This window comes from Octodon degus, unplaced genomic scaffold (assembly GCF_000260255.1).
Source record: "Octodon degus isolate 3935 unplaced genomic scaffold, OctDeg1.0 scaffold00010, whole genome shotgun sequence".
Classification (NCBI taxonomy): domain Eukaryota; kingdom Metazoa; phylum Chordata; class Mammalia; order Rodentia; family Octodontidae; genus Octodon; species Octodon degus.
Genome location: NW_004524586.1, coordinates 22,597,124 through 22,619,320, shown reverse-complemented (window position 1 = coordinate 22,619,320; position 22,197 = coordinate 22,597,124). Strand labels below are relative to the sequence as shown.

Here is a 22,197-nt window from a genome sequence, read left to right as displayed (position 1 = left end):
CTGTTTAAGCAGCAGATACCAGTGTTCACTTACAAATCCTGTGTGTCACTTATTTTAGAAAGCTGTGTATGTGTTCCATGCACATAGAGAGGCAAGATGGAGCTGCTGCCAGACAGGGCCACACAGAACCGTAATGCGCCCCCAGCAGGCTGGAATTACAGGCCCTCATGTGACCAGGTAATCACCGGTGGAGCCCCAGCAGCTCTCACGCTAACTGCCAAGGCCCAGAATAAAAGGGGCACATAGCATAAACCCATGCTCATTCCCCCCATGCCCAAATGTCCTAACTGCCCCTGTCTTCAATCCCGGGGCCCGCCTTCAGCACACTTGAGTCCCTCTACCATCAGCCACCAGGAGGGCAGCTGGGGAAGATGCTCAGGCTTTGGCCTCCTGAGAAATCACAAAATGCAGTTCTGAGAAGACTCATGACTTGAGAGAAACATATAACTTAACTCTGTCTGACTCCTATAGCAAAATGATAAGCTGTGCCTCAGATTTCCACAGAGGAGTTGGTACCCGCAAGCTTGCGCTCCAGCTAGGTAAGGCACCCTGGCTCCTAAAGGAAAATCTTACCTCATTGGTTGTAAGAGTAAGAATTCGGTCCAAGTCTTCCACCAACTGCTTGAACGTTGGTCTCTGCGAGGGCACTGCGTGCCAACAGTCCCTCATCATCATGTACCTGAAGGAAAGGATTTCCAGGGTGAATTAGTAGCATCCATACTACGGGCACAGTGACAGCCAGCTTTAGTATGAAGGCAACACGGAGACACGCCCTACATAAGGAAATGTAACAGAACCTTCCCAGCAACTGAGGAAGCGCTCATCCACTTTCCCCAACAGCTGGACCGCTTGGCTTCTCAGGGGTGCTTTTAATTTATAGAACCCCACTTTACCCCAAATATTTCAGGGAGATAGCCAGGCATCAAGAGCTGTCCACACATGCCCCCGGGACTCCTGTGAGAGAGGAACCATTACCATGGTGGCATGCTTATAAGACATTTTTGGAGGCTCAAGGGTAAGACCTACATGTTCGAAGCTATTCTAATTTTCCTTCTCAAGTACTTCTGCCTGAGCCATACTTTGAGTTTTAAGATTCTAGCTGACAAAAGCTCCTTAGCTTAAAAAAAAAAAAGTCTTCAAACCCACAAGGTTAAGGCAAGGATTTTATGAACTAATCTGCCACGGCTATGCTGTATACTAACTTCCTGATTAACCAACCATACATAGACCAAGGTTCCCACCCATATCTTGCTTTTGAGTTTCGACAGACCCTGTATGTTTAAAAAAAAAAAAAAAAAAAAAAAACCATACGAATGACAAGCACAATAAACGCCTTTATATAATATACTACAAAATGTGGCCATTCATCAGCTATCCACTGTACACTGAAAAGCACTCACGGGATTACTGGTATAAAATCCCCATGAAACGACACACAATAGAGTGCAGTCTCTGAGACAATCAGTCTTCTTAGTTCACCCCAGAGGGAGGGGGCAGTGCCTCCTTTTCAAAGCATTGATTCTACTGTACAAGGCACGTGTCGCTAGCACAACAGAATCCCACTTACAGTGCGAGATAGACCTTTCTAGAAACTCGCCCGTGGTTGCATAGCCAGGCATGGTACCCTAAGGATGGTACTAGAACACATTTTTTACTTCTCTGTAAAGAGAAGTAAACTAAGGTAAACTATGAGTGCTACGAGTGAAATGCAGGTAATCAGATACCAGTTCTTTTGCTCTGAGTGCATCTGGTTGATGTAAACTGGCAGGGACAACTTTCAGTGGGCAAAGAGACGCCCCCCAGAAATACCTACTTTCTACTGGCCAGACCTGGGCGAGAAACTATCACATGTGCTATGCAAGGGATGCCCCATAACATTCTAGCTCATTGTCTAATTTGGGTATCTTCCTATCACTCTTGAGGCATAGCACAGTGGCCAAGGAAGATCACTCAGCTGGGTTCTCTCCTTGCCCAGGGAGCTGGATGCCGTCTGATTTAAAGCCCCTCCATACACTCTGCAGGACAGTCTTTCTTTTAGACAAGTATTGACTGTCAGTAGAGCTATCAATCTCAGCTCTGGGGTTGATACCAGACAGCTCCAAGCAATTTTTCTTCATGGAGAGTGTTTAGAAAGCAGGGATCTTAAGAAAGAGAGAAGACAGAAGCACAGCTGTGTGGTGAGTTCATACAGAACCGGCAGGGGAGACCCAGTCCTTACAGCTCATTGGTGCAGTTGGCTGGCTTATCCATCCTGTGTCCTTCCTTTAGCAGCTTAAAAAGTTCCTCCACGGGAATCCCTGGGTAAGGTGAGCCCCCTAAAGTGAAGATCTCCCACATTAACACCCCAAAGGACCAGCTGCAAAAAGAAAAAAAAAATACATCATTACTATCCCATCTGAACCACAGAAACCTCAACATGCCCTGTTTAAAAAAAATAAACACATACTCAGTTCTCACATTCACAGATAAATGAATGCTCACTCCTGCAATTCATCCTGCAGGCCTTTGCCTGAGCCCCAGGAACCTCCCTAAATGACACAGAGATGTCCTGATGGAGTGTCCCATCAATGGACAAAAAGCAAAAAATACCAATGTGCTTAGGAGTTCTTCCTCTTACACTTGGCATTAGTGAAGTGAGGATTTCAGTTTTTGGACTGCAAAGCCTTCTGCGTTCCTGTATGCACCTACTATGAGGGTTCTCACCTACCTGTACTAGCAATTGACACAGTAAGGCCAGCAAACTAACTGTGCAAGAAAATGGATGCCACCCAGTGGGTGGGCATAGAGGCTCTGAGACTTACGAGGATGGCAAAGGAACTTAGCAAAGGGCTAGGATGATGACGGAGGCAGCCTGTGCCCCAGAGGTCATGAACAGGAATGGAAGACACCTCAGAGAATACCATGTACTTGAATTTCCAGATACCTACAGTTGAACTTTCTGAGTCTATCCCTGGGATAACGCAGCAAGGTCCTGTTTGCCTACATCACTGCAGCTCTAGAAACGATCCCTCCTGATTCTACACTGGTCCACTTCAGGAATGAGATTGCCATTTTTATGCAGAGCACCAGCAGAGCAATAATAGAGGCAGAAAAAGCTTTGGGCCTCAGTTTCCTTATGGCATAAGTGAAAATCACAACTCTCCTTCCAGAGCAGCAGAGGATGGGCTGTCCAAAGCCAGCATCAGTCTCCCCCAGAAGACCTCTTGCTCACGTAAATGAAAACTAGTTCAACTGAATTTTTTTTTTTTTCCCTCCGAATGCCTTCAGGGCAGGTTTGGATGGCTTGTTGTGGGGATCAAACCGCAGCAACCTGAGCCGGACTGCTTTGTTGAAGCAGCCACTTAAAGAACTGAACTAAGGGGCAGGCCCCCTCAACTGATTTTTAAAAACTATTTCCTCAGGCATAATCATAATTCCCAGAACTTACAAAAATAGTATGGTTCACCCAGTTTCTCCTAACAATAACAATCACTGGGCTGAATTTGCAAATCTAAAATATCAATCGGTAGCTAACCCTAACAGTATTTTTAAGTGTGTCGTACCAAAAATACGATGACATTTCTACTAGCGTTCTAGAATGTTATCAAGGAGGCTAAAACAAAACCAGATTTTCCTTGTATTCTTAAAGAATAATCACCATAAGAGGAGGCAGTGGAAATCCTCTGGGATGACCATGTCCCCTTGGTGTGGCCCTCTGGGGACACACTTGGGCAGGGGAGTATGATGCACCCCCTACATAGGAAGGGTCTCAGTAGCACTTCCAAGAGTGAAGGGTGTGTCAACAGCCTGGCAAATCAACCAGCAGCTGGGCAGGTGCACCCGCCCACCAGACCATTGGAGCAGCACTTCTGCTCAGGCAACGGGGGTTAGCAGCTCTGCCTCCCATCCTCTCCCATGTTCTCTATAGGCAGGCAGATGGGTAACAGAATACTGGCTCCCAGCCCACTTAAAGTCATGCTTTCTGAGGTCGCCCTCCTCAATTGCGTGAAATGTAGTGGCGGCCAAAGCATGAAGAAAGGCAAGGAACACGCAGGTATGCGACCCAAGCCCAGGAAGAAGCCGGAAAAGAAGGCAGTGACTTACACGTCACTCTGATGTGTGTAGACTCGATCGAAAAGGGCTTCGGGAGCCATCCACTTCACTGGAAGTCGCCCCTACAGATAGGAAAGAAAATGTAAAACCTCGAAACAAGGTTATTGCTGCAGACTCAGCTGGCTCTGCCCCACTTAAAAGCTGACATTCTAATTGTTTTCATTAGCACATCAAGAGGTTCCAACTAGAGCTATAAAGTGTGAGATGCACAGATTCGAGCTCATTATTAAAATGTCATCTCCTTGGATTCCCAGTATCATTTAGCTCCCTATACCACAGACACACCCTGACCAACTTCTGGGCAAAAAACAGATCCAGGAACTTTCAGGCTCTGTTCTCTGCTAGGAAAATTCTTAACAAGAGCCCTATTTTCAAACCAAACCCCTAGACACCATTGATTATTCTCCATATAAGACTGCCTCACATTTACTGAAATTAGCTTATACATAACTTAAATCTCCTCATTGCAAATTTATGAAGATAATGGCAAAAGAATAGAAATCAAAGGCTAAGGACAAGCCTTCCAGCTCCTTCCAGCTTTGAACCTATGAATTTGCACCTTGCCAACACATTATAGTATATTTCTACTATAACAACTGTTTTATTGTCATCAACTTACATTTGTTGTCTTTTTGTAATAATCTATATTGTTGATATCTCTGGCCAGTCCAAAGTCTGCTATTTTCATCACATTGTTTTCTGTGACCAAAACATTTCTCGCTGCTAAATCTCGATGAATACACTGAAATCAAGAAAGGAGAGTAAGAACTAATTTCATAACGCTTTAATTACTTCTTAAAGGAAAATATATCCATTTCTTAAAAATGCAAACAGAACATACATCTTAAGTAAAACATTAGCCTTATATACCATGAAAGCCGTATTGGGGCTATACAATAAAGCTATTTCTGGGTCTCAGTGCTTGTGACCAGGGCTGGCAAGACTATGGTAGACCAGCATGAGCCCTCTAGCCCCCTCTAACACAATGCTGGTATTTATTGTCTTAAGTCATTTCAGAGAGCAAAGGTGGTCTAATAAGCACATTTTGTTTTCTCTGTAGTTGCCTTACACCAGCAATATTCTGTTAGCTGCATACAACATCGGTATTAGGTCATTCTAAAAACCCTTCACTTCAACTCTTACTTGCTCCAGAACAGCATTTTCCAGAAGAGCCGGTTAAACCGCGACACCACATCATCTGCAATTCCTGGTCATTTTCCCCAGCACTCTGACCTGATAGCATACTCTCAGAAAGGTCTGGAGATGATAAATTCTATATTTTCTTCCTATAAATGATGCATTTGCTATCCCTGTGATTTCTATGGCTTACAAAGAGCCTTTTCACTATTAGACCTCAGTGATCTCTTCCAGTCCCTCAATTTTTTCTTCTCTACCACTTTAGGCTGTGGATTTCTTGCTTGCTTTTGAAAACTCTCCCTCCGATGAGTCCTCCCCCAGTCTCTGTTTCTTGGCTCACTCTTTTTGCTCCACACCATGGACTCTTTGGCTGGCTCCTTTCTTCCTCTATTCCTCAAAAGCAGAGAACCTTCCTGTGTGTTTCTGTCACCCTGGCAGCAGTAGTCAGATATATACTAAAGAGTTGCGAAGTCCTATCTCTACCTCAACCTCTCTCCTGAGATGTACATTCCCATTTTCAGCTCATTCTGGAGAATCCCACATTGAGCACCCCATCCCCATGACATCTCTAGTTCAAGATTTCTACCCCACCCATTCTTATCGTCTTGGTCTCTCAGAAAAGGCCACATCAACATTCCTTACAATCAAGTCCTATTGATTCCTACTCCAAAATGTCTCTGTAGTTTTCACTCTACCACTGAGGTGTGGCCACAGTCTACTCCACGCATGGCCTTCCATAAGGCCTGGCCAACAGGCCTCCTCACTTTTTTTTTTTTTTTTTTTGGCAGACCAGGGATTGAACTCAGGCCCTTGTGTTTGCCAGGGAAACGCTTATTCTACTGAGCCATCTCCCTGGCCCCTCTCCTTGCTTCTGAACTCAGCCAACTTCTCTTCTACATTCCCCTCTGCTTGTGCTTAGAGCCAACTCCGTCCTCTCCTGGCTTTTCTCACAGCCAGGGCCTCCCCCCAACACACACACCATACTCTCACGCTAGTCTATTATAACACATGGGCTGCACAGGTGGCACAAGCTGTGTCTGCCACTTACCTTAGGACTAAATCCTGTGCTGCTGACTATGGGGCAGCTGGAGATCTAGGCTGATAGCAACTCTTCAAACTCTGAAAGGTTTAGTTATACTATATTCCTTTTCTATAAATAATATGTTTGTGTAAGCTGCTGTTTCCCTTCCATTTTAATATACCATGACTACAAGGTAATACATGGTAATTGGGATCTCAAAACACCAGCCTCTATTTTTAGAGAGGTAAGGTATAAAAAAGCAAGTAAATAACACCACCAAATGCTCTGACACAAGTACTCAGCAAAGGCGAACTAGCATATGAAGCAGTCTGATCAATCCACTCAACAGAGTTGGAAAGGAGCTACTCTTACATGGATACTCTATGAAATGACCAATCAAAAGGGAGCAAACTAAACTACCTCTGAAATACAAATATGGAATTATTTTACTCTGTCCCCACCCACTGTTTCCAGTGTTCACTCACTTGGGTGGGAGGGCTCAGCTCAGAAAGAAAGCAAGAAGCCACCCACGTCTGTCTGTCCCTGGCAAGATGAGGAGCAGGAAATGTGAGAGGTCCCCTAGCTGCCTGCAGAACCGTTCGGGCTGGAGGGTGTTCCTGAGGTGGGGGGCCTCTTCGAATTGAACCTCCAAGCCCTGGGCCAAACTCTCCCCGTGGTGTGCTCCCGCTGACTGTGCTGTGTGTTTGGCAAGCTCAATGGTCAGAAGAATCTGGCTTCCAACTGCACATTGGACCTCAGCTAGGAAGGAGACTGCCGAGTTCACTGCCACCATTTTGCCTACACGGACACCCCACATTCCAGGGTGCTAGGAAACACAGAAGCCCTCTCTGAGCTGAACAGAAGCCTTGGAATCAGTGCCCAAGAAAAAAATAATAATTAAAGGCAAGCCAAATCCTCAGCATCCACAGAAAGTTGAGTTGTTCTCTGGCTCAAAGAGCTGAATTAAATAATTAGGGCCCCGGAACACTCTGGGATCCCTTTTCTTCTATAGGCAAAGGAAAAGAAGACTAATACCTCCCGATGCAGGAAGTATACAGCGTCATGCTGATCATATTGAATTCCCAAGGCAACCTATGAGGTAGATGTGATAATGTTCACTTTGTAGATGGGGGTGACAGGACTTGTTCTGAAAACCAACCTCAGGTTTAACACTTCGAACTAAATTATTATTATTATTATTATTATTATTATTAATTTATTTATTTGTTTATTTTTATTTTAGGGAAGGGTCTACAGGGTGTTCAGGGTCTCACTACTAGACCAGACTCATAGTGATCTGCCTGTTTACAGCCTCCCAAGAGCTGGGATTACAGGCATGCGCCACCACACCCAGTCTTCCAACTAAAAATAATAAGGATTTTAGAAATTTCCTAGGGCCACAAGAGCCTATCACTGACTGAACTGCTCTAGGCTCATGGCATTTCTTGCCTGATTCTAATCTCCAACCCTGGTGTGCACTGGACAGCTGCCTGAGGTCCAGCGCTCTGTGTCACCTTAACATTCCCAGCCCTGGGCAAGAAACTGCCTACTGGGCCACAAGCTCCAGCTCTTCTGTACCCCTCCTTCTAGGGAGGGGGCTTCTGACAAGCTCCTCCCTCTGTAGGGGTGGCTGAGAGGAGGCGGTTACTGACCCTTTCCCTGTTTCCTCATTCTCCACATTCAGAAATAATCTCTCCACTCTGGAAACAGGTGCCCCTCAGGGCACCCATTCTCAAGATCTTCATCTACTATCCTTCAAATCTGTTCTAGGTCCTTAATTGCAGGTAGCCTTGGGCAAGCAGGTCTGGACTGAGTGATGCCCTAAGGAAACATTACCATCCCTTTTACCCAGGGATGGCCTGCAGAAGAAAGGAATGAGCCACACCAGGTTACTGACCAAGCCCTAGCAAAGACCTGTTGCCTGAGGTCTCGGGCACATAGGTCTGAGACCTGCTACTCCAGTCTGAGCCTCTGGGTCTCATCCAAGAAGTGAGGACAGCCTTTCTACCACGTCTGGACAAAGCTTTCCTGTCACTTCCTAAGTCCTCCACAGCCACATGCATAAAACTGGGATCTTAAACTCACCTATTACAGTCAGTTGGAGGATTATATAAGTAAGATACTGAGTGTATCTTATATACTGTATACTTATATACTGAGTGTCAGATACTTGTGACCTTACCTGGCTACACACAGGCTCTCAGAAGGTGTTTAGAAATTAGCAATAATAGCAACTATAGTTAGCAAAACACGATTCACAAGGTGCTTTTAGCTCCCATTCTGTCAGCCTAAAAGCATTCATCCTGCCACTTTGCACAGCCCACCCAACTCTTAAATTTCCTTTCCGCCATCATGGGCAGCTCCAAACTGAGAAGCGTCTCAAGGTGTGGTGGGGGACAAAACAGGAAATCACCGCTTCTAGGAACAGAGCCAACTTGCACGTGTTCGTCCTTGCTCTGAGCAGGGCCACACAGCTGGTTTCTACCTCTCCTTTCTGAAACGCTCTTTTGTGGCTTCTTCAGCCTGTGCCTCAGCCTCCTCTTCAGTCCTAGCTGGGTCCTGCTCAGCTGCCACTCACTTCCTATATTTCCTGCCAATCTTGGGACTTGAGAGTTTTCCCAGGGTTTGATAGAACTCCAGGATTTTCTAGGCTTCTCTTCAACTACCTTTGTTCATTTAACGACACCCTTTTCTGGTTCATCTCAGCTGTCTACTTGGAACTTGGAGCTGAGCACCCACTGGCATCCCCCCTTGAAGGACTCTCACTACTTCACTATAAGCTCGGAACTTTCCCTGAAAAGTTTTCCCACTCCCTGCCCCGTCTTCTGATTCCCAAGTCCTCTCCTCTTGGGAAATGAACCAACATCCAACAACTCAAGCTAGAAATCAGGCAACTCCTTGATTGTTCTTTCTTTTCTAATTGAGCTACTAACTATCCTGACTACAAAATACGTCCCAACCCAAACTACCAACTTTCAGTGTCTTGGGACCCAATAAATCATAATGCAAACCACCATTGCCTTTCACAGGGACTGGGCACTTCCAATCTGCTGGGCAAGCAGCAGCAGGAGCAAATGGAAAACATCCACCTACCCTACTAATGCCCCTCAAGGGCTTCCACCTCGAGCCAAATCCAGGGCTCCACCCGGAGCTTTCAGTCCCTGAAGGAACAGATTCTCAAACTATTCACATCTCAATTTTTGTACATACACAAATATAACCACACTTTATTCTCCAATCTTATCAGCTGTCTCTTCTACTGTCCTTCTATAGTCTCCAATAGCTCAGGGACTGCATCTGTTCTGGCCATCCCTAGTGGGGATGACTGTACTTACTGGCCATTTCTACTTCTTTTGAGGAGTGTCTGCTCAATTCATTTAGCAATTTACTGAACGGGCACTTTAAATTTTTAGTGTTGAGCTTTTAGAATTGATCCATTGAGGAATGAGGGAAAGAGTCAGAAAGTGCCCCCCACCCCTACAGAGGGAGGAGCTTGTCAGAGGCCCACTTCCTAGAAGGAGGGGTGCAGGAGAGCTGAGGCTGGGGCAGAAAGCACCTGTCCACGGTATGAGACATCAGAGAGCCCTTGGGAGCATGTGGAGAAGAACTGAATAAAATGATAAGGCCAGCCCTCCTACTACTTTTGTGTTTGCAGCAACATCCTGCAAAAATGCAGCCCCCACGTCCCACCCAGCTAGGGCTCAGAGTGACCAAGCCCAGAGGAATCAAACAGGCCACCTATGAGACAGACTGCTTTCTTCTGGTTTCTATTTGAAATTATTTCAAACACAGAATGTAAAAACAATTAAAAAAAAAATCAACTCTCCTCCAGTAGATTCAAAGAATAAAACAAAAAGACAATAGGGATCAGTCTAATCAGGAGATGAAAGAATTATACAATGAAAATCTCAGCACACTGTAGAAAGAAACTGAAGAAGACACTGGTAGGTAGAAAGATCTCCACGGGTTGCTAAATGGCCGTACTCCCAAAACGGATCTACAGATTCAATGCAATCCCCATCAAAAGATCAATGCTAAAAGCTCAATACCAAAAATCCAAAGTGCCCATTCAGTAAACTGGTAAATGAATTGAGCAGACACTCCTCAAAAGAAGTAGAAATGGCCAATAAATACATGAAAGAACATTCAACATCTTTAGCTCCTGGAGAAATAAATGCCACAGCAAACAAACCTTGCAGAGATTCCATCTCACCCAAGTCCGAATGGCGATCATCAAGGATAAAAACAAAACCTAAAACAAATACTAGCAAGAAGCAGGAAAAAGAAACCCTTCTACACTGCTAGTAGGGATGTAAATTAGTATAGTCAGTCTCTGTGGAAATTAATGTAGGGGTTCCTCAAAAAGCCTAAAACGATCCAGGTGTGGTGGTGCACACTCATAAATCCAGCACTCTGGGAGGCTGAGACAGAAGGATTTGAAGTTTCACCTGGGCAACTTAGTGAGATTGTGTTTCAAAATAAAAAGGGGATGGATGTAGCTCAGTGTAAAGGATCTCACTTGGATCCCCAATACCTCAAAATATAAACAAGCAAACAGAAATTTCAAAAATGCAAATAGCATACATTCTCCCTAACATGTGAAATCTAAAAACGTTGAAAGTGCACAAGAAGGGCTGGGGAGATTGTTCAGTGGAGTAAGTGTCTGTCTGGCAAGCACAAGGTCCTGAGTTCAATCCCTGGTACCAAAAAAAAAAGAAAAGAAAAGAAAGCACAGAAGAGACTTAAACAAGAGAAAGGGAAAAAGGGCAGAAGGTAGTAGATATAAACGTAGTTATGGGTATAACTCAGATACACAGTTACAGTGTACATTAAATCCAACATTCTATAAAATAGGTATTAATAATAAAAGGAAAGCAGGGCCACCCAGACAGCTCAGAGGACTGAAGTGCCTACTTAGGCAGGCATCGAGGCTGAGGTTCGATCCCCTGGATGTTGTGCTGGCCCCGCCCCCGGGGTGCACTGAGACCTTGTAATCCCAGCCCTTGGGAGCCTTAAAACATGAGGATCACTACGAGTTCGATCTGTGTAGTGAGACCCTGTAGACCCGGTAGTAAAAATAAGATTTAAAAAAGAAAAGCAAAAAGTACTTCCTATTTCATAAGGGTGAAATAGAGCAATTAAACTTATTTGCTCACACTTTCTTTCCATATTCAGCTTTTACACACACACACACACACACACACACACACACACACACTCTACACCACTTTCTATGGCTGAAGTCTTTATTTATTTTTGGCTGAAGTCTTTAAACGTGAGTTGAAGGTATCACTGATATTTCACATCTAAATTCATATTTACATGGTTGAGCAACCCTGGGCTGAAAATCCAAACTATTTGATGCACTGACCTTAGAGCACAAGTGGAAAATTCCACCCAAAACATATTTTAAAAATTTATAAAGGTATTTTCAGGCAATGTGTGTAATGTGTGCATGCAACACAGGAATTTCATGTTTCACTTTGGCCCCTCTCCTCGGGATGCCCTGTTACATATATACAAATATTTCAAATTCTAAAAAGTATGAAACCAGAAATACTGCTGGCCTCAAGAAGTTTGGATGAAGGACGCTCCACCTGCACATACCACCTGAACAATGCCGCAGACACCCTCCTCTGGATCTAACTTGGACACAGTAATGTCATCTAGGATGTAATACAGTCTCACCTCTGTTTGCACACAATGTCCTTTGTAAAGGATCCCTCATTCACAGGTGGACTACCATCTCCTTAGCATCTTTTAACCTGAAAGGCTCTCCCCAGCGCTTTTTGTCTTTCAGGACACTGACATTTTGCAAGGAGAACTTGTCAAATGTCCCACAATCCAGATCTGGTTGTTTTCTGATGCCGCAGACTTGCCGACTGGCAAGCACTCCGGCACTGGTGTACACAGGCACACACCTACATGCACACAATTGTAGAACTCAAAACTATTCAACTTTTATGTTCTTAACCTATGATATGCTGGGAGATTTTACAGGGGGACAGAGCGGGGCTTGGAAAAGTCCGAAGCTCTGACTCTCTAAAAGAATTTTTTTTAAATCAAACTTTAAAAAACAAGTGACCATATGACAGCTGAGGACCAAGTTAATACGTGACAGAGAGCAAGGCTAAGGCAAAGCTAGCCCTGGTCCATGTCACCCAAATTATCTATCTGACAAGAGCCACCACCTTGCTTGCTCCTATGATTAGAAAGGACCCTAAGGAGATTCAGGTGTGTGACCTTTCAAGCAGCCCAGGCCTGCAGGTGACAGGGTCTACCTTCACCAGAGGACTTCTCTTTTTTGGGGACCTGGGCAACTTCTGATACTGTATCAATCTCCACTGCAGGTAGGAGCTGAGCTCCCTCTACCCACACAGGCTGTTCTGTACCCACTCTGAGTGTAAGACCAAAGACGTTGGGGGTCCTCCAAAATGGCCCGAGGACTCTGGTCTAAATGCTTCCAGAATAACTTGAATATTTTAAGTTCCAATGTAAGCGGCATGCTAGGAATGCTGGCAATTCACCTCAGGGGACCTGGCCAATTCTGACTATGGGGCTCACACACGGCACAGAAAGACACAAGATACAGTCAGGTACTCAGGACTCAAGGTTCCTAAAATATGCCCCCTCACTTGATCTTTATGCTTAAAATATTTAATGCCTTATCTAATTCAAAATCCTAAACATAATATATCCCCAAGTTCAGTAACCACACAAAAGAACGAAGCCAAAGCAAATCAGAATTAAATACCCGAACCAGTCTAGTTCCCATGAGTGTCAAGCCAGCCATGTCTCAAGAGACATCTTTCTTGCTCATCTCTGCGGTGTTGTTATGAGTTTATGAGGCTGCACTGGCTTCTAAAGAGTTCATTAAAGTCGAATGTAAATAACGCCATAAATATTTTCCAATTTGCACAAGACATGCTAGGGCTTGATCTAGCAGACAAGCACGTCCAAACTGCCTGATTTCTTCAGATACTTTAATTGGCTTCCACCCAACCAAGTAGAATGTGAAGACTCACTTTCTGGGAAGCTAAGTATTCCATGCCTCTGGCCAGCTGGTAGGTGCACGACACCAAGTCCTTGAAGGTCATCTGTTCCTCAGGAACACGGTTAATATCATAGGAGTATTCCATGCCTGGAGGCCTCCGGGCACGGAGGTATTCCCGGAGGTTGCCTTTGGAGGCGTATTCGACTATGACATAGAGGGGCCCTGCGGACAGAGAGGAGAAACTCCATGAGGCAACAGATCAGGACTACTCCTGGGCAACTCAGATAAGGGATTTGAGTGTCTACATCCCACTTTGGGATTTCTGTCGCTTTTGCTGTGCTGAGGATCAAAGCCAGGGCCTCAAGCACAAAAGGCCGAGGCTACCCCTCTAGCTACAGCTATAGCTTTATATTTTTTTTCTTGGTTTTATTATGCAGAAACACACACATAAAAATTAAACACCTTCATTCTAATCTCTCCAAAATGATAATCTACTTTGGTTATGATGGCCCCGAAAGGCTGTAAGAAGTAAAGCTGCACAGGCAGCGCCTCTGCCATTGCTCCTGTTATCTATCTGGAGCCCTCCCGGAAAACAACTACTGTTATAAATTTGTTCCCTCCAATTCATTTTAACTGTTCTACCTACCTAGATGCATCCATCAGAACATAATATTTTTAATCAGAGAAATGAATAATAAAGATAGAGCTTTGCAGTATTTTCTCTTACACACTATCCCTGTGAAATGGAGATAAAGCTGATAAAAAACAAGGCTATCACACTATTAATCCATCCCCCCTATACTCATGGGCAATTGGGTGGCTTCCGAGTTTCTGCCATAACAGCGCTGTACATATTTCCGTATTCACATGTGCTACGTAATCTCCTCGTGGTACAGCCTGGGTTGCTACGATAGAGCCCGCTGCCTGTTTGGGTCATTAAGTGTCATTGGGATACAGCCAATTCCATTCATGTGGTCTTGTCTAAAGCTACTACTGCTTCAGTACAAAGGCACCAAGCGATAAAGTTGCTGCAAGAACCCTAAACTATCTACAATTGCTCCTTCCAGAAAAGGGTTGTCAGTGCCTGCTCAGACCTAAAGGAGAAATGGCTAAGTCAGACATAGGCACAGTCAAGTTTATTACTGCCAAACTGACGTAAGTGCCAGTAAGCACACAGTGAAGGCAGCAGGCTTCGCCCTGCCACCCCACCCCACCCCCCGGGAAGTGGGCCTACGCACCACTCTCTCTCTTTGAAGCTACTCTTGAGAGCTCAGCCACCAGCTGCTGTGGCAAGACAGGGGTTCCCCAATCCCTGTTTTGAGGGAAGACCTTCTCAGTCTTATTTTACGAAATCTTGCTTAGCACTTACAAAACAAAAGCGTAAGGAAATTACCTTTCCAAATGCCTCTAGGTTCTGACCTAAGCACTGCAAAACCCCTCTTTCTGCAGGCTCCATTCATTGCTGGGGATATGAGTTTATTTCATTTAATTAATTTTTGGCAGTACTAGGAATTAAATACAGAATCTTGACTGTACTACTGAGCTATGTCCCCACTGCCTTAAAGGAATTTTAAGGAGAATTTTAAACATACACTTGAGGTATCCTGGAACAGAATCCAGCAACGTAACTGCTTCCACAACGAAGCTAACACGTGCCCTCATGGCGTGTGCCTGGGAAGTGCTTCCCTCCCACTCACCATCCTGTGTGCAGGCTCCCAGAAGATTGATGATATTTTTGTGCTTTCCAATCATCTTCATCATCTCCATCTCTGACACCAAATCAGAAAGATCTTTTTCCGTAGCATCATCTGTGAACATTGGATGAATCACACATCAGCTTGCTGCCTCTGCCTCATGGACTATCATTACTAGTGGCCAAACAAATATCAAATGCATGAAGCTGAATTTTAGAACTAGGAAAGACTTCCCCAATCAGTTCCCTTGTAATATCTGTGCAGGGCCGAATGCCCAGTAATTCCCTGCTCCATGTCAAAGAGCTCACTCGGGGTCAGTGAGGTCAACGGTCAGGACGACAACACAGGCTTCTGATGTGTAGGCCAAGACTTTGTGGCAAGCCTTACAAACCGAAGTGTTCTTCTTCAATAGTGAAATAACCCCATTATCTGCCACATCCAAGGTACCTTGGACATGTATCCAAAGCACCCCAATTTTTATGGTGCCCCAAAGCAACTCTGATGATGACAGATGAGAAGACACAACAGGAACGTTTTGAATCACTACAGGCTTTTTCCAGCGCAAGATTCCTAACCCAAAGCGCAGCCCCTAGCACATTCATAGAAAGGTCTGGGAGGCAACCCACAACTCACTACTGAGTACACATATGCGTTTTGAGTAGGCAAAAGACCACGCCTCCTACTGACCTCTCAAAGGGGTTCCAACTGCCATGCTAGCAAAAAGCAGTAGTATAACCCTGTGGCCCATAATTTCAAATAGGAAAGGCACAGGCTACGCATACACATGCTCACAGTAACCTTTGAGTCAGCAGCAAGACTGTTCCCATGCACCCTCTTCACACTAACTCAGTATGAAAAAATCTGGCTGACTGAAAAGAAAATGAAACAGAAGCACAGAGAGCAGCCACGCTGCAAAAAGATTTTAGCTTCACAAAAGGAAGAGTGATACAATTGTCTGTGTGCAAAATCTATTCTGACAAAGAGAGATAGGAGGGTGTAGATCTCTCCAGTTCTGGGGCATCCATTGGCTTTGTAGCCAGGCCACAAAGGCTCTGGGAGTAAGGTCCATGTGCATCCTGAGAGGGTAGATGGCCAGCGCTGGCAGGCCTTACAAGAGAAACAACCTTTCTTCTTCGGTAGCCCCCATTCGTTCCATGCCCCATGGTGCAATCAGAAGACCTACTTATAAACACGGGAGCCCTGACCGCTGCTGGTAGGTAGCCAGGGCTGCCTCCGGGGTGACGCCCACACACCTGGCATCTCCTTCCTGGCAATCGAGCCCCAAAGTGAGAGGATCTCAAAAAACCAGGCTTCCTGGGGAGTCTCAGATCAATAGGTGAGAGATAACATAAACAGCCTTTCTCTCTTTCTACCTACACTGCTCCTTTTCCTTGGGGATAGAGGGGGTGACAATCTCATGAGAAACCAAGGAAGAAAGAAAGTCTAACCGCAGAGCACATCCCAAGGAGAGGCTGTGTGGCCTGCAAGTTATGGGAACACTCAGCCTGGAACCTCCTTCCTGAGAGCCCTCCGAGATTTATAATGTGACCGTTCCCTATAACTCTTCCTGTAAAAGAATACTACAGGAGAATAAGTTAATGGTTAAAAGTTCTTTAAGTTCTTTACTCACAAGCATGAGGCAGGGTTAGAAGATTTGTTCAGACTCCCAGGAGCACCACTCGGTGTTTGTTTGTACCTTGGGCTCGGTACTTACATGTTGCTGGGGCTATGCACCAGCTCCTACCACCTTTTTCAGCGACTCACTAGACTGACTGCTATCATGTGTCCTGTGCAAAAAGAGAAGCCATTCTGCTCCCTGAGCCTCTTGTTGTACTCAAACAATGGACTCAGATGGGTTGGTACGTTGGGATTCAGGACCCAAATTCTAACCTTCAAATAAAGAGAAATTGGCATTTGGATCCCGAATCCAGCGTACCGACTGCATCTAAATCCATCGTTTGTAAGCGAGCGATTCCTTCCTAAGCCCACAGAAATATGGAGGGAGAGAAGAACTGTGGCCCCCTAGCAGAAATCAGAAGAATAGCTCAATCTTGGAGCTACCACTTGCTAACAAAACCGCCTTTTCTTTTTCCTAAGTACGCACCACTCAAGATAAATAGTCTGTCTAAGACGCTGATTTATCCTGAAAACTCCTCAGCCTCTGGGTCAACTATGTGCTCTCTGACCTCCTGCCATGACACAGCTCACATGCCACAAAAAGGAACATTCTTGAGAAGCAGCTTCACCATCCCCAGCCCCCACGGCTTCTCCGCTTACCTTTCAACATCTTCACCGCCACAGTGACTGCCTCCTTGGGTTTGTCTTTGTCGATTCCCACTGCTTCGGCCATGACCACTTGCCCAAAGCAACCTTCCCCAAGGGGCTTGCCCAGCGTCAGCCTAAGTGTGCAAATAGGGGATTAGCACACGGCATCTGGTGGAGGGCCGCGATGAGGGAAATTCCAAAACTGAATATAAAAATCTTTCTGCGGCTTGCAAAAGCATGGCGTATTTATCATATGGAACTAATGAGACTTAGGGTACACACGTGCTGGAGTATTTTCTTAGTGACGTTTTAGGGAATGTCAATTACTGGTGGAACAGCTATTAAATTTCACATTTGTAGTCTTGATTTATTTTCTTTATGGAAGGCATCCTTGCTAGCGAGGTGGGCAGCCTCCCTGAGTGCCAACAACGAGGAGCTTTTGATGTTGAGCCAATTAAATATTTGTAATTTAGAATGTCTCAGAGAAAAACATTAAGCCTTTTCTTTCCTTTTCTTGGTCCCTAGAAAGTGGCAGCTTTAAAATCACTATTATTCAAATACCAGTGGATTTTACGGTCACATTCCTTGCCAAGTTACAGGATATGAATCTTAAAGGCATGTCCAAGAATCCCTAATGTTTTTGCTCTTTAAAGAAAACTCTAGAAAATGGGGAGAATTTTTTTATGTAAACTTGGAAATTCTTATGACTGCACAAAATTAAGAAAAAAGAATTCTGAAGTGAACACCGCAAATTATAATTCTAAGCTTAGAAGTTCTACGCACGTCACATGAGTAGCCACGCATTGTCCTTGGACATTCCAGAAGCCAGCAGAATGGAGAGGTCTGGAATAGTTATGAATGTGGTTTTTTAGCTTAAGCATAACACAGCCAAGTGCCGCACTGCCATTAGTACACAGTATTTACGGTAAGTACACAATGGTTTGCAAGAGGTCAGCAAAAACAGTAAGGTCAGCGTATGCTATGCTGAGGTCATCCCGTTTCTATCCAGAACTAAAATTAAATTTAACATCTTGGCAGAAAATAAACATTTGCATTGGAAAAATGACTAATTTATGTCCCATTGCCCTGCTACTACAAGCATAACAATCCTCTCTTTGTGTAACTTCTGCCTCCAATCTAATAAACTGCTGCTAAATAGCCTTCATTCACTGAAAATCTGCTCCACCTACGTTTGTGCTAAACACTGTTTGGAAATGCATAGCACTCAGATTTTCCACACTTAGGGTACCCCCGGGTGGAAGCTAATAGCCTAACATATACAGACGCCCACTGTGGACTGCAGTGTGGCAGGTGGCAAAAACTCCGGGCAGAACCTGAACGCCGCAGGTTCTTAGCATACGATCACAACTGCCTGATTCAGTCCCCTGTACACAGGAATGTGCACATGAGCCCAACGACTTATATAATCATACACAGCTCGGAGGCCAGCAGGGTTCACGAGAAACAGCCCCTCCTGTCTGCACAGTCTGCAGATAAAGAAACCATTCTTCGTGTTTTCCGTGGTGCCATACCAGTTAACATCCCACTAACATGTCTTGAAAGGTTGAATAAACTATTTTTCTCACTAGAGTTCACAAATTGGGAATTATTTCCAATAACACTCTAACTGAATGATGCCTAGATAATCATTCAGTTCTAGCTTAAGATACCCATTAGTGTCTCCACATTGACGGTTGGGAAGCCAAAGCAATATGAAGTTGTGTAAATCAAAATCACAAGTGCTGTGCAAGCCATTTCTCTCTTCCAAACAGAGTTTGTCATACACAGTTTCTGGAAAAGCTTATCTCTGTGCTTCCAAATCTGTATATGTATATACAAGAAGTGTATATTAAACATGTAACAATCTCGGGGAGACACTGCAAATGTCAAGACAAAGCGGAATAGCTGTTTATTAGCAAGGCAAGAGCTATGTGAATTTATCAGATCCAAAACGAGTCAGCATTTTTACCCTACATGACTCTCAAGCTGTTTAAGCTCTTAATTAGTACTCAAAGGGCCCCAGAGTGAGCTGCCATCTCTCCGGCGAAACTCACTTTGGAAGCTGATGAGGGGTGGCCTCTGTCAAGCGCATGGGGGCTGGCAGACCACAATCTGCTCCTTTGGATCTTGCCCTGGACAATCGTTTTCCTGGGCTCTCCAGCTCAGAGCTCCCAAACGACCAAGACATACGCTGAAATGCAAGAGAAACTCTCTTGGCCACGAAGTGTGCTGTCGTGGGAGGTGCAGTGTATTCTATGTGTACCATTAGCCTCGTGTCATAGGCATGGAGTTCAGAGAACCGAGGGACTCACCCAAGGTCGCCCAGCCACTGGCTGGCAGAGCCAGGTTCAAAGGCAGCCCCACAGAGCCCAAAATTCATGGACTTGTTCCAATCACACTGAGAGAGTGCATTCTACAAGGACCAAATGGCAGCTCTTTGACTAAATATCTTAGTGGAACACCTCTACCCCACCCAAGAAGGAAATTATTATGGTCCACAAAAATCAGACCCAGGTCCATACTTAAAGTTTTTCATACCAGCAGCTTATTAATAACCATTAAAAATAGTAGCATTCAATGAAAGGTTCTAAAGGCAACTTATGCCCTGCATCTAATTTCTCCAAAGAAATAAACTATACAACAGTAATTTTCTAGTAACCAGAAGCTGGAATGTCAGATCTATTTTATAGATTGGATAATTCCACTTTTATTCCATTTGACTGGGTTTGAATTGTCTAGAAATTTAAAAAAATGATAACCAGATGCCATCTCGTTTGGAGACCAGCCAGGACTCTGTAGTACTGCTTTACAGGAGCTTTTTTTTTTTTTTTTTTTTTTTCAAAAAATCCATTCTTTTCTTTTCTAAAAGTTGGTCATTTAGAAATACAATCTCACTCCTATTGACACTGTCAGAGCAAGACCTTTGTGGTTAAAGATCATAAGAAAGAAAATGTCAATCCAATATGCCCATTCATATCAAAGTTTCCATTGGAGGATAGGCCCAGCGGCACTCACTTATCTCTGGGGAACTCCCATTTTGGATCCTCTGGCAGTTCATACTCCGAGACCCCAGCCAGCATTGGGGTGTCTGCTGTTGAGGAGAGGCGTGTGGTTATCCTCACCAGGGGCGTGTTGGAGTTCATGGAGGAGCTGGACTCAGCAGAAACCTGAATACAAAACACAAGGACACAGATGTAATCCTGGCTCTATCTGAGAGGGCTGGAAGGGAGCCAGAGCCCAGCCAGACGTCAATTCTTAGAGAAGAAGAGGGCAGGGGCTGGCCAAAGTCATACAGCAAATTAGAAAACCCTGCATTCTGATCCTTCTATTCTTCCATCTATTCAATAGTACCAGATTTTGCCCAAAATACATGTTCCTGGGATCAGGTTCTCAAATGAGACCTTTTACATTAAGTTTGATCAAACTGTAAGTCTGATTTCTATCCTACTTTTTCACGACAGTCCCTTGAGGTCAGGCACACAGATGGCTTCGCTACTGCCTTTGCCTGCACCACCGTTCTGGATAATGAAGCTCCCCTCAGACCAGGGATCCATGCTCTGCTCAGGAAACTTCACAAGAATTTTTAGGAAATGAGCTCGTCCCTACTTCCTCTGTCTTTGGAAATAGAAAGCAGACTGTCTCAAGGAAAGAGTGCTAGGATTTGAATGTGTCAGATATTCTAGTGGCTCCACATCTTTTTTGCAAGGTAACCCAGAATCCAGGCGCTGGGGAGTATTCTGTGTCTCCCCAGATCTTCTGGATACCTGTTGATGCCCAGGCCTTTCGGTGAAACCACATTAGCTCTTGTCAACTTCGGCTTCAAATACCAGTGCACTGAACATGTGAGACAAAAAGTCATGGGAAAGAAGATACCTTTATTCAGAATCACATAGGAGAGCATCTCTCCCACAGGCAACATGCCAAGACCCCCTCGAGATATTTCTTCATTTAGCCTGATCCACTTCAGTTCATGTCTAACACAATGATTATCACTTACACACAGTCTCCCCTTGGCTGGTTTCTGTGAAAAGAAAACTTACGCAGAGCCTACCAAAAGGCTGCTTCTAAGTATATCTACATAGTCTTGATCTGACCATAGGATGCTTGAATATTGCCTTGCTCTAAACCAGGAATAAGACTTTAGCCCAAGAGAGAGTATGAGGTTAGCTGTAAGTGGTTTGCATCTATAATCCGAGCTCTCTGAGAGGCTGATGCAGGAGAATTGCAAATCTCAGTCTAGTGTGGGCAACTTGGCAACTTAGTGAGACCCTGTCTCATAACTTAAAATGAAGGGGCTAGGGAGATGGCTCAGTAGAATAAGTGCTTGCCTGATAAGCACAAGTTCCGAAAAGAAAAAAAGAAAAGAGATTTATAATTTAAAATGAAGAAAATGGCTGGGAATAAAAGTGCAACACCAAGGTACTGGGTTCAATCCCCAGTACAAGAAGCCAGGGGGAGAAATGGGGAAGGAGAAGGAAGAAGGGGTAAAAGGGAGGGAGAGAGGGGCAAAGAGAAAGAGAATGAATGAATGAATGAATGAATGAATGAATGAATGACAGAATATGTGGGTTAACATGCAAAATTTAAGTAGCATACTAAGCCACTTCAGCTTTGGCTCTTGTCCCCTATCTAGGATGACCGATCCCCAGCTCTTCTTACAAATACCTCTTCTACCAAGCTGGCAAAGACTCGGTTGAGACAGACAAACTTAGTTGGGACTAAATTTCACAAAGTGGGTCCCAAGCTCTTCTCACCTGGAATCAGTGGACCTGTAGTCCCCCAGTGAGGAAAGTCCAATTCTCTCCTTTGCAAACCCAGACTGCCCTTAATGCAGGTTGGAAACTCAAGAAGATACTCAAGAATAAATTGGGAAGAAAATTCATTTACAAGAAGTAAACACAGGCTGGTGAGATGGCTCAGTGGTCTAAAGCACCTACTTAGAACAAGCTTAGCAAAGCACAGGGACCGCGGTTCAATCCCCCAGCACCACATGC

General features: G+C 44.6%; 1 protein-coding gene across 13 annotated transcripts in view; it reads right to left on the bottom strand.

Moving 5' to 3' along the window:
- Positions 1 to 22,197, bottom strand: part of Fgfr2 (fibroblast growth factor receptor 2) — a 110,966-nt gene that overhangs the window by 4,088 nt on the left and 84,681 nt on the right. For all 13 annotated transcript variants that reach the window (XM_023708972.1, XM_023708979.1, XM_023708969.1 and 10 more), the window contains 8 exons: positions 20,219 to 20,370; positions 17,216 to 17,337; positions 14,942 to 15,052; positions 13,276 to 13,466; positions 4,712 to 4,834; positions 4,084 to 4,154; positions 2,219 to 2,356; positions 574 to 679 (listed from right to left, as the gene is read on the bottom strand). In XM_023708972.1, coding sequence (XP_023564740.1) covers positions 574 to 679; positions 2,219 to 2,356; positions 4,084 to 4,154; positions 4,712 to 4,834; positions 13,276 to 13,466; positions 14,942 to 15,052; positions 17,216 to 17,337; positions 20,219 to 20,370 — 1,014 coding nt within the window. The remainder of the gene's footprint in view (positions 1 to 573; positions 680 to 2,218; positions 2,357 to 4,083; positions 4,155 to 4,711; positions 4,835 to 13,275; positions 13,467 to 14,941; positions 15,053 to 17,215; positions 17,338 to 20,218; positions 20,371 to 22,197) is intronic.